The sequence below is a fragment of the Ptychodera flava genome, chromosome 7 (assembly GCF_041260155.1).
Source record: "Ptychodera flava strain L36383 chromosome 7, AS_Pfla_20210202, whole genome shotgun sequence".
Taxonomy (NCBI): domain Eukaryota; kingdom Metazoa; phylum Hemichordata; class Enteropneusta; family Ptychoderidae; genus Ptychodera; species Ptychodera flava.
Window position 1 is genome coordinate 38,628,903 of NC_091934.1, and position 13,769 is coordinate 38,642,671.

General features: G+C 38.8%; 1 protein-coding gene across 1 annotated transcript; it reads right to left on the minus strand.

Annotated features, from left to right (window-relative positions):
- Positions 1 to 3,020: 3,020 nt before the first annotated feature.
- LOC139136227 (substance-P receptor-like) lies at positions 3,021 to 13,079 on the minus strand. Its single transcript, XM_070703966.1, has 2 exons — positions 12,957 to 13,079; positions 3,021 to 5,073 (listed from the first exon to the last, which is right to left on the minus strand). The coding sequence occupies exon 2, from the start codon at positions 5,071 to 5,073 to the stop codon at positions 4,021 to 4,023; it is 1,053 nt and encodes a 350-aa protein (XP_070560067.1). The 5' UTR covers positions 12,957 to 13,079; the 3' UTR covers positions 3,021 to 4,020.
- Positions 13,080 to 13,769: the final 690 nt, after the last annotated feature.

Here is a 13,769-nt window from a genome sequence, read left to right on the forward strand (position 1 = left end):
TTCAGACGAGATTCCTGCCTTTTACGGGCTGGTTTTGACTTTTACTATTTTAACCCCGCCACCACAAAATCGTAATCAAAACCAGCCATTAAAAGGCAGGAATCCGGTCAGCAGAAAACACCACAGCTATGGATCAACCCACAGCTACGTATAGCCATGGGTTTCATAGACTCAGGCAGGGGGGCAGATCGTCCATGTAGCCGACGCAGATAGGCGTTGAGGTCGAGGCCCGACCCCACCATTGCTGTGCCCTACGTCCTTATACCCAAGTTCATGATGTAAACCGTGTCGGGCCGATTTATATGATAGAGTTCGGGTATTAATAACACCTTTTAGCTCTACGTACAGGCACCACCGTAGTTGATAGCGTTTTAGTGCCCTTTTCTACAACACTACAAGCGCTATCAACTACGATAGTGCTAGTGGCTCTACGAGAGTCTACGTGGCAGTGCTGGGGCTGTCGACAGCCCGCTGACTTCCAGTATGGAGCGCCCAGTTCCGCCGCCGAAAACAATCGATTTTTAATCCGAAATCGTGGTCGACCTATGTTTTCGAGCACGATAAACTATTCTAGATACGCGATATGCTGAGCTGCGCTTTAAAACTTAAGCAAAGCCCGCTTTTCTCTCTCTATCCGAGGAGACCGACCAAATTACAGCCGCCATTGTGATGTGCAATGATTTCTGGGTAGGGTTCAAATGCAGGTCAAATAATGAGTTCAGATAATAAAGTAGGTCAAATAATTGAAAGCCAAGCTAATGTCATAATAATGTCGTAATCATGACCAAATAATCGCATAATAATGGCTAATAATGACACAAAAATGACCCAATCACCAAATAATGAAATAATAATGATGAGATAAGTTCCAAATCAAGACGAATAATTGAAAAAGAACCGAATTAACATAATAAATTCATAATAATGTCAAGGTAATATCAAGATAATGTCATAATCATGACCAAATAATCGCATAATAAAGACCAAATAATGACATAAAAATGACCAAATCACCAAATAATGGAATAATAATGATGAAATAAGTTCCAAATCAAGACATCAATGCCGAATAATGGTAAAAGAACCGAATTAACATAATAAATTCATAATAATGTCAAGATAATATCAAGATAATGTCATAATCATGACCAAATAATCGCGTAATAAAGACCAAATAATGACATAAAAATGACCAAATCACCAAATAATGGCATAATAATGATGAAATAAGTTCCAAATCAAGACATCAATGCCGAATAATTGAAAAAGAACCGAATTAACATAATAAATTCGTAATAATGTCAAGGTAATGTCGTAATAATCACCAAATAATCGCATAATAAAGACCAAATAATGACGTAAAAATGACCAAATCACCAAATAATGGAATAATAATGATGAAATAAGTTCCAAATCAAGACATCAATGCCGAATAATGGCAAAAGAACCGAATTAACATAATAAATTCATAATAATGTCAAGATAATATCAAGATAATGTCATAATCATGACCAAATAATCGCGTAATAAAGACCAAATAATGACATAAAAATGACCAAATCACCAAATAATGGCAAAATAATGATGAAATAAGTTCCAAATCAAGACATCAATGCCGAATAATTGAAAAAGAACCGAATAATAACATAATAAATTCATAATAATGTCAAGGTAATGTCGTAATAAGCACCAAATAATCGCATAATAAAGACCATATAAGGACGTAAAAATGACCAAATCACCAAATAATGGAATAATAATGATGAGATAAGTTTAAATAAAGATTTCAAGATAATTTTGGCGGTGTTCTCACCCCATAATCGAATAGCAGTATGTAATTGCAGAGATAAGTCCATATGCCCGTTGAACGGTGACAGTCAATCAGAAGGTGTTATTACAAGAAGAAACTCTTAGCAGAAGTCAATATAGGGAGATGTTTACGCCTCGATGAAAAAGCTTTCAAGACCCGTTTCGCTAATAACATGCATCGTATCATCAAAGCTTACCAGGACGCTCAAGGACAATGACAAGTCATTCGATGTGTAATATTCGATAATTTCCAGACCACAACGAGTTTAATACTTCAAGTTAAAGAAGAGATGAAATCTTTACTTATCAGGAAAATAAACATAAATATAACTTTACTTATCAGGATGAAAACTTACACAACCGAACAATTCAGGCGTTTACATGAGACGGGGCGAATATAGAAAGCTCTTCTGTCCGAAGATTGTCGAAGATGCCAGATACTTCTTTAATAGAATATATATCACGCTCTACTTCGGCATCGGGCACTTTAATTTCCGACGAAGACATACGGAGTATGTGTGCATAATATATAGTGTACAGATACATGCATATATATATATATATATATATAGACAGAGAGAGAGAGAGAGAGAGAGAGAGAGAGAGATAGATAGATAGATATATCACTTTATTTGTTCAACTAAATATTCACAACTTCTCATGAAGGTATACTTCGCCTATCGAAAATGAAAGACTTTAACTTTTGCTCAAACTTTTCTCAATAAACTTTCAATAACTGTCTTTCAAAATCAAAAATAAAAATAGGAGGTCAGGGTGTAAATGTTATACCAGGAAAACAAATTACCGCATACTAATCCGATGTGTATAAACTCAAAATGGCCGCCATCCCTGTGTTATCTCTATAACGGAAATAAATTCGTGATGTCCACAAAACTGAGCCTTTAATTTTTACTCCATAGGCTTCAAAATGAGCGCCCTCAAGTGGTAGGCCAGAAGCATATTGTAAAATTTTGAGAGCTGAATATGTGTGTCCTAGATGCATTCTACTTAGTATGGAATATAGTGTGGAATTTAGTACATTGTCGAATTTCGATTTTGAATGCAGCAAAATCACATGTTTGCACTTCTGGTCGGCATTCTCCACATTGAAAACATAATTATTCGTGTGACTTCACAAATAATATTGACATCTTTCGGAATGCGATTTAATAGCAAAAGTACTGATTTATGGCTACAACGATCATTCTGTTGTAGAAACAAGACTTTTATTCTGCTATGTAGATACATATACAATAAGATGATAATGTACATGAAAAATATGGCTAAATTGATTAGTTTATAAAATATTTTAAAGTTATCGAAAAGTTCTTTTAAGTAAGCCATACGTGTTGTGGCAACGTGGAAAATGATACACAAAGTCTCACTCTGGCATCATGTGAATAAGTATTTCTGTTATCAAAGGTCATGATTTCAATGATGAGTTTCCTTCTTTTTGTTTCAAGACTACCATCATCATTTCTGTCGTCATCTGTCGTTGATACTCTCATTGTTGACTTGGCACTAACTGTTGCTATCACACTGTCGAAAGAATGTGTTCGCCATATTCACATTTGCTGTTATTGTTCTGTCTTTCTGCCCGTTCCTTTCCTTTATTCCAATTCAAGACCAGTCAAACTTGTAACGAGTGCCTTCCGTCTATTGCAAGGAGAAGTATCTTCCACAACGTGGATGTAAAGTTCATAAAGCAAACTATGTATTTCGGCAACCTGAATTTGTAAAACCACCATCGCCTGATGTACGTTTGGGCGGGAAAACTATACGTTCATCTTTTCAATTTTAGCAACACATAAGACAATAAAATGAAAACACATTGGACAGTTAATAACTATAAGTAAAGAAGTCTTTATATTGTGGCGCCGTGCATGATGCAATGATAGCCAAATGTCCCCTTTCCAGGGCAAGGTATAGTAGCTCAAAACAGTCGTGCAAACTTTAGGTATAATGAGTAAGTGCAAGACTAAGAAATGGTATAAAATTCAGAAAGGTAGTAAGTGTAGAAATCTAAAGATACATGTAAACAGCAAAAATATGTCGAATTGTCGATTTTTGTTTTTGCTAATCGGTATACATAAGCTGAAAATGCATACTACATCACTTAAGCGACAGTCACTTAAAATCTTGTTCTTGTATTATGTACACTTAGAGGTGAGAGTTTAATACGTGTGCTGTCTTGAAAATCATGCAAACATTTTAAGTACCAGTGTCCAGTGTAGTTTCGGCATCTCCAACCTGGGAACCCTTGCAAAACAACGATTTCATCCCAATCCGAAATCTTCGATTCCGGATGGCGTAGATTACAGGGTTCATGCAGGAATTGGCAAAGGTCAGCATGACCGTGATGTTGTAATAGGCACTGTTGAAGTCGATGGTCAGGCCAGCGTTGAAGCTGAACCATAGGATCTGATTCGGCGTCAGGCAGAGGAAATAGGTCGTCACCACAATCAGCAGCATCTTGATGATGTTCTTGCGGGCTTTCAACTTTTCCCGTTCCATCTCGATGTTGGCGCCGGACAGGGAGTTGATGGTGCGCTCCTCTGTCTTCAATGTCTTGAAGATGGACGAATAGCCAATCAGCATGATGATGATAGGGGTGACGTAAGAGAGCAAAAAGAGAAAGATTGCGCTGACTTGAGTATAACGCCTGGCAACCTCGGTAGTGATCGTGGTGCAGTGACCGTCCTTGTAGGTGTAAATATAAATCAGGTACGGTTCGCAAATTAGCGTCAAACTCCATAGGCAAATGATACACACCACCGCCTTGGTCTTGGTGAAGTGCACGTACTTGTACGGATGTATGATGGCGATATACCTCTCAATGGTTATCGCCCCGAGGTGGAAACCAGATGAAACCACGCTGGTCCACATGGGAAACTCAGAAATGATCACTCGACAGAGAAGCTCCCCGCCGATCCCGGGAGGTACGTATTGGATGGGGAATACTTTAACTGGGAACAGAATCACGCAGGCCATGAGGTCGGCGAAAGCCAGACTTAGAATGAAGTAGTTGGTGTTTGTTCGCAGGAATTTATTGCGCAGAATCGTTGCCATGACCACGGAGTTACCCATAGTTCCCCAGACAGCTACGAAGCCGTAGACGACCATGACCCAAACCTGTTCGGAATAATACGACGGGTCTGTCAGCTTCACTTCCCAGTCGTCACCATCATTGTCATTCCTTGGCAGGGAATCAGAAACACTTGCGTTCGGCACTGAGTCTGTCGTATTGCCGTAATTAGACGCCATCTATGTAAATTAGAAAACAAAGTTACGATTAGGCCAAGAAATATAAAGTTTGTTTCTCATCCTAGACATATTGCAAAAATGATACGGTGACACGCATTTTTTTCTTCTCATTTTTTATATTCTTCCACCAACAATAACTCTCAAAAAATCATGAAAACAACATAGGAATGCATGCAGAGATAAATGCACAGCAGAGTTGCTTTATTATTTTTGTATAGCGACAGTTCTTTGGTTTGACCTCAGTGCAGCAATGCACAGTTTTGACGGCTTAATATAACAGTGACATATGTGTACATTTCTGTCAGTTATTTTGTTTACAGTTCTGTTTAACACAGCACTGTGTTATGCACTATTGTCGCGTATTTTTGGCGTTTTATTTTTCATTTTATTTCCTCATGACAGAAAAAAAGGTTGACGCGGCGGGTTTGAATTGACGCGCACGAGAATGAGAAACAAACTTTTTTATTTTTCTTGGCCTTAACACATTTCACACGATCCCCTTCCTGTTGGATAAAATGTCAGCATTTAGTCGTGTTTAAAAAGAATGGCATCCGATTTTAGATTTTGGTAACAAATTTAGTACGAAGCCAGAACTGGAAAGATATGGTAACAGTGTGTATGCTATATGTCCAGCATGATTTTAACAATCAATATACTGGCACAATGTATTCTTTCAAACGCATTTTGCCGATGACAATTGTTCTAGTTTCTGTTGCTGAGTTGCCATTTGGAGACAAAATATCAAATCAGCGTGTGGCAACCTTTCGATGTACACTCAGTTAAAAGATCCCGGGGGACAGAGCCCCGACTCAGCGAGAAAATACGCTCTGACATGACACTCAGCGTACAAGTGAATCTAATGACATCAATTGTGTCGTGTTTATTTGCAGAGAGGGCACTTCGACGGGCATATGGAGGATCAAATTAATAGTATTCTCCTGGACGAAATCGCCTTTGGACTTTCCTTGATTTATATGGATTGTGACAAATGTCAAATATCACTCCATTTCGTATTACTGCCGTTTTATAATCAGAAAACATTCATAAATCTATCAACGAGGTCCTTTCACCATTTCTATCTATCCGTCTATCTCTTTGTCTATTTAAATACCGTCTAATATCAAAGGTCAAAATAATGCTCCGTGGCGCTTTGATGAGGATGCATGCTCTCTGAAAGATATAAGCTTTTAAGCTTCTTTCAAAGTGACATTAACATTGGGAGAGGTTTTTATGTCCAAGTGTAGAGAGTTTCTAAGGACAGGAGCTGATAAGGAGAATTAGCGACGACTGAAGTCTAATTCTATCAGGGTGTGTGCAGAAGAATATCAGATGAACGAATCGTACGTTATGTACCACTCGGTGTGAATAAATACCTGAGATACAGTGGAGAGAGTCCTTTGAAGGCCTTAAAGTGATGGGGAAACGTTTTGAACACGATACGATAACGTACAGAAACACAATGAAGTGATTCAATTAAAGGGCCAGTAATACTAACTTTTGATAAATTTTTCGCAGTTGTTTAGAATGTCAACCATAATTCCTTGTTCTACTCCCCAAAGCATGTTGATATACACGGTGTTCACCTCGTCAACTCAGCCCATACGTGTGTAAACTGCATTGTTATTTTTGAAAAGTGACTTCTGGTCTGGACTAGATTTCAAATGTAACAATAACAATGCATTTTACACATTTTACACACATAAACACTAAGTCGACAAGCTAAATAGTGGTTGTTTCAACATTCTGTGGGGAGAAGAATAAGAAGTTGCAATTCATTTACAAAATAAAAGTAATGAAAAAAACATCATAGAAAGTTAGCATTATAGCTTTAACTTTAAAAACAGGTGTAATGTAGAGCGACTTCTCAGTTTGAGTGATATATTCTGGCTGTTGTGTTTTTGGCATGTTTTAAAATCATTTAGGTAATATCTAGTATTGTCTTGCTGGTTTCTCTTCCAATACATCATCCTTGAAGCCACTTTTGAAAGAAAATGGTCGAGGTTCACTGCAGGATGGCTTGGGACTTAAAACATTGAACATAATGCCGCCTACTCACGCAACAATTTCAAGTTGTACCGTGTATTATAAAAGATGTATGAAGTGAAATTTCAAGGCCGTTCAGTCATATTATCAATATTTCATTCACTTTTAGGGATAGCGGTAGTGCCTTTTGATGAGAAAGGACACTAAATAATGTGTTAGAAATTACACTCTAATAATCTTTCTTATCTTCTAAATAAAACAGTTATAAACTATTGTAAAATGGACAAAATTTTAACGTTTCAGCCTAATACCATAAAATTTATATCCTTAAATATGGGTTTCGGAAATTGTAGAGTTGCCCTTTGCTGACATAAGCTTATCTCAGTTTCTGCAAAGTGAACAAGTCTCGGGAAACCAAAGTCAATTTTGCAAGCTAGGAATTGCAGCGTCTCCATGTTTTGTGTGATTGTTATAGATTTAATGAGAAATACTACGAAAACAAGTTACTTTGTTGTAAACGATAGATGTCTTTATGTCACTCAGTATCTATAATGGCAGTATAACGAGTTCAAAGCCGCCGTAGGTCATTTCATCTGATATGAAGATAATAGCTTATTTGTCAGAGGCATTACTGAGCTTTCAAACTCTGGCGAATTTTGACAAATGACAAAGAAATAGAACAAACCAATTTTGGAGATATTTTGATCTAGCTCCCTATGTACCCAAATTGTAGCAATCAGTGTGTCAGTACCGTTAGAGTTGCCAAAGCAATCTGTGAACTTGGGCGTGCAAATGAAGCTCCAATATCAAGGCTTTTTGTCATGGATGTTACAAATTACAACACACAGTCCCGCTAATGTAAGTTGACATATACATCTAACGAACCCGTCTTGTTAACGTCTTTTTAACCCGTCTTGTTGTTGAATTTCGAAGCTGAAAGTGAGCTAAAGTCCGGGATTTGACAAGCCAGCATGCTACGTAATTGTTCAACCATCAATATCTCACAGGCAAGCGTCAACCTTCGGGCGCGTGAGGAAATTAATGCTCAGAAAAAAGGTAATACACATAAAAACATTCCGAAAGTTTTCAACTTTTGCCAGAGGTATCATTCAGTTCGCCTCTTCCTCAATAAAGAAAACGATGCCGGGACAGTTTTACGATTTTGTCTTGGGAATTGAAAAACGGATTACCTAGAATTTAGCAATATTAGATATTAAAACGATCCACAACACTCTTTGTCACCTAAATGAAGAGAAATGAAACTTTCGATTATTGCAACAGCAAGATGGCGTAAATGTGATATTCTCATGGGCTTCAATATTAGCAAACAACGTGTGCACACTATTACAAATTACTATCAATTCTCCAACTTCCCCCGAAGAGTATGCCGCAGAAATAGACTTAAATTTTGCATTTGCTCAAAACAGTTGATCATCAGAAGATACAAAGGGACGCCGACAAATGAAATATTTAGGTAAACAGCTGCCGTGAATTCTAGGACCTTCAATGAATCAGATGTGAAGAAGATGAAGGTTTTGGGGACGTTTGCTACACTGACATCGCTCGCCGCAAAGCTCTGAAAAGAGACGCCGCTGTACGCGCAGTTGGCGTTCTGACGCAGATAGCACGAACTCGTACTTCTAAAGCGGTCTTGACGGCATCTTGATGTAGGTGCTACGGGGAGCCACATCTATGCATGCTGGGCGCAATGGCCGATACGAAATAAAGTGCGAAATAGCAGATGTCCTTGCCTGAAAGCGTCATCTCATCTGAGTTGAAAATATGAGAATCCAGTAACATTTAATTCAAGATGATTACATTCCGCAGGCTTTCACAAGTGCCCTGTGGAAATAGCAGATGTCCTTGCCTAAAAAAATTATCATAATACGTTGCGCATTTGGTGTTGAATATGTTAGATAATTGAGAGCTTCTCACTTTATTTACCAGCGAACAGCAATTAGACAGGCGAACATATACGGAGAGAGAGAATGGAGCACTGGGGCAAGGTTAAACATGCATAGCGCCAAGAATGCTGGCCCGCATTCTCGCTACGTATCCATCACTCTAAATAAGAAACAAAATAGAACAACTGAAAATGACAAACGTTGCCTGCTAGCATAAATTAAACTACAAATTACTCATCTGAGGTGAAAATATGAGAATACAGTAACGTTGTGGACGTTTTGGGTGTATTTCTTTCCTCAATTCAACTTTTTATGTTGCTTACATCCTAATTTTCGACGTTCGTCGAGCTCTTAAATAGACGAGATAAGTCGTTATCGCGCCAAGAATGACTGCACATCATAATATCGGAGTCGATATAGTCAGAACACCTTATTTCTTGTGATAGAGACGCTGCGCTTGCGCAGATCTGGAGTAATTACTATTTTCCATGTAATGTCCCGACTACTGGTATTACTTTGTAAGAAATGGTTTTAAAATTAATGTAGTATTTATGTCGCATCGCATGAAACATTCATAACCATGACCAAATCGGGGAAGTAAAACCGGATCGCGATTCAATCAAAAATTGAAAATGGGAATAATGATGTTGCTAATAAACGTTTCTTTCAGCTGAAGGGAAATTAGAAGCAAAATGCCGCCCTCACGACAATGAATACAGGTCTTATTTCATCTTAAGCCGGGAGGTTTTCAGTGCGTGCAGAAGTAAAAATCGCCGCCATCGACATTTCGTAGCTTTCTGAACGTTGAGCATGCAGCATGACGATTTTTAGCTCCCCCATGTTTAGTACACAAGGGTATGACATTATATTCTGTCCGTGTTTGTCAGTTTATGTGTCCTGGCTGTTTTGGGGACGACTTGTCAAGAACTATTTATTAAGTTCATCTGAAACGTAGTGTACGACAGGTGTGTACGGCTACTCAACTCAATCATACAAAGAACTGATTAGTTTCGAGCTTAGATTAGAAGCTAGAAGAGTAATCCGGTTAGGTACCGATTGTCGTCAGCTACGGAACGATCGCTTTACCAAAAGCGCTGCAGGACCATGTTGCATAGCGCCATGCCATGCGCTGTTTTCTGCAAGTTGCAGACATGAGAGAGCAATAACAAATATGTGCGCCTCTGCAGTATCTGTCAATATACAAGTTAGGTGGGCCACTATGAATTTAAATTAAAGGAAACAAGCGTCTTAGAAAAATTGCATATCGTTGCAAAAAAACGAGCTTGCTAATAAAGTTTGTCCGACGAATGTGTATATGCGTTTACCTAACAATGATATTCTTTTCCCGGTAAATTAACATCTATTGAGTCAATAGGTTTGCCTTTAATGCAGAGTCGATCCGGAACGGTGAGCGGGGACGGATTTTAATATAGAGTTCACGTTCTCACAAATAAATACATGCATTATTGACACTGTCAATGAAACAGACAGGCAGAGTGCTTCCTAGTTGACAACTATACATTTCATTCATAATGCAGAATACCTATGGACAGCAATAGCAAATTAGTTTGAAGTCAATACTTTAGGGAAATATAAGGTATATACACCCCATTTATTACCCCATTTATTACTTGTGTCAAGATCTGAATAAAAATTCTCTCCTTATTAACTTCCTTCAAATCGGTACCAGTAATATTTTAAGGGAGTAAATCGATTTCATATGCAACATTTTTCTAAATTGATGAAAAAGAAATTCGATTGATGCGCACGGCAACGAATATCAATACTGATAAATTGAACTTTGTTACCATATACGGTGAATAAAGTAAGAAACGTGTTGGACTTCCTTCGATGAAATGCATGTCTTCGCTATAGTGGGTATAGTAAGATCCACCGCTGTTTATGCTAAAGGAGTTTCCTTCGTTGGTAAACAGTGAGGTGATAAATTTCAGCATTGACTAAGTTATTTTCACGAGATCCAATCAAATGCAGACAGTCGAGTTTGTGTCTATTGTATCCAAGATTGAACACCATCATAAATATGTGTACCAGTGTTACAGTTTTGAAATTGTTTCTTGTTCCGGTATCCTATTTGTAAGGCCACATAGAATTACTAATACTTTCTTGCTTCAATCATGTACGAGCACCTAGTACAATCATTTGCCCATGTTCGAACACAAGTCACGCAGGCCGAATGCAGGAAACTTGTAAGAAAACACACCTAGGCTTAAAAAGGCCGTGCGACTCTCACATCTTGAGGCTGGATAGGCTTGCGAAAAAAGTTCGCAATGAAGAGAAAGGATACAGCTCTATTTCGTGTTACAGGGACCTAAAAGTGTCACTAGTCCCCACTTCGCGTTATTAGCACCCATTCAATAATCGTGACATTCATTTCTAATGGTTACACTCTCCCGTTTCATGTCACTACTACCCTCTCAATGTTCTTGGCACTCATTTCGTGCCAGCACCCAGGTACTCCACTCGTGTTAGATTACTAACGTCTATTTCATGTAACTTCCAGCCACTCAAATTTTTTTACACCCATTTCATGTTACTGCACCCATTTCATAGTATTGGCACCAATTTCATATTACTGGAACCCATTTCATATTACTGGCACCCATTTCATGTTACTAGAACCCATTACTAGCACCCATTTCATGTTACTAGAACCCATTACTAGCACCCATTTCATGTTACTGGCACCCATTTCATGTTACTGGTACCCATTTCATATCACTCCCTACCATTTAAAGAGGCACTCCCACTTTGTAACATTTTTAAAACACATTTTTTTAATGCCAACGGTCGATATTTGACTTGGCGACTGCGCGCGGATCGCGAGATATCGATAAAAAGTAAAACATGTCATTTCCCGAGAGTATTTTTCACATCCCGAAGTTTTACGATCGTTCTAATTTTGACTCGAAATCCCCCGAAGGTTTGTTGTTGTGCTGATTGACGATATTCTAGGGAGTCTACAATAAGTTCGAACGACGCAATTAATTTACTTCCCACTGCAAAGACTTTATATACAGCATTATGCCTTTACCCCAGGTAAGTTTTTAAAAACTTCTCCTTAGTTTTTGTCGTTTTCATTATTCTAAATCGGTTGTATGATATTTTTAACCAATACCACATAAACATCAGTTTTTATATGTCAAATATTAGCCGCCTCCGATGACTGCATTTTGTCGTCTGCCACACAGTACGCCGCGCGCGTGGTATGCGCGCGTGGCATGCGTCTATGCATCTCACGCGGCGGCCGCTATGTATCAACCGTACGTAACTGTGCAAGTCACCTTTGCTAATTCTGGTGGAATCAGCAAATTTTTTTTTTCGTTTATACGCCAAGTCAGTAAGACTCAGCTTTCTCCCACAGGCCATGACCGATCACCGACGCCAGTGGTACTGTGGCGTACAGCAGCGTCAGCGTAGACTCGTACTCCATAGCTTAGTTGACGATGGCCCCAGTGCCGAACGTTCGATATTCGGAAGCTGAATTTAGGTGGGCCACCGGAATTCAAACTTTTACTTTTTTGAAGACATGTTTTTATCGATATCTCGCGATCCCCGCGCAGTCGCCTCGTCAAATATCGACCGTTGGCATTAAAAAAACGTGTTTTAAAAATGTTACCAAGTGTGAGTGCCACTTTAATATGCCTGTCATCTACATTTCACACACTTGCACCCATGCAGCGTTGCTATCATTCATTTCATATTACTAACCATAAAGTGTCACTGACACCCATGTCTATTTCCACATCCCATTATGTGTTACTGCCACCCCATCCCAGGTTACTGACTCGCACGAATTTCCATGCATTTTCAGTCTTTGAACATTGCCGAAAGTCCACACGGCAATGACCCGCGTGCTGCATATCCTAAGAATAATTGTAGATGTACTTCGGAGGGATCTGACAGCGAAAGTATGGTCACTGCAAAAACAAGTATCATGTACTTAATTTATGATTATAACAAAAAGTGAACACATACCTTCCCGTGTCGTATTGTGTCGAAGAGATTTCCTTTTCCTGTTTGTCCCTTCAAGACTGCCTTTTTTGATGAACTCAAACAGAATGATAGTCAGTCACTCTTCGTAGCAGTGTGTTGATAGACAAGAGAATAAAATCGTCCCAAGCCTCCGTTTAAATTCATCGGCTCTTTTTCGTGTGCGCACTTGTCGCCATGACAACACAACATCACTTATCGCCATGACAACACAACATCGCCATCAGCACTCCAACATATCAATTACCCTAACGTGCCAATTCCAAGGCGAACATTTTCTATCCCGGGATTCTTTGCAAATAGCCCAATTCAAAGCCTACATCATGGATATATCACGGTATCTGAGCTTGCTGCTAACTGACCTTAATGGCTTACTACTGGAACATTTCGATCGGTAGAGTGGCAAAGAATGTATATCCTCACACAAGGCAGAAACTGTTATCACAAAGTCATATATTTTTTTCTTCGGGAACCTTTGACGTTCTAGTTAGTAAAGAAGGGAAGTGAACGTCGTGGAATCAAAGAGTAAGATAAGTTACGATGGGTTTCACCTATTATCTTAATGCAGTCACGTGACAACGAGTAAGGTGACGCTGTAAGACAGTAAATACAACAGTTCCTTCAGTGACTCTATGAAGTGTTTACGGCCACTAAAATTCATATACTTTTATTACATTACCTTCCACAGAATGTCTTCCTGTCATTATATTGCTATTGACAGAACAAAGACATGCTAATTTGTCCTTCTCATGTGTCACATATTGCAAAATGTCCGAGTGTTGCCTTCGATGACGAGCG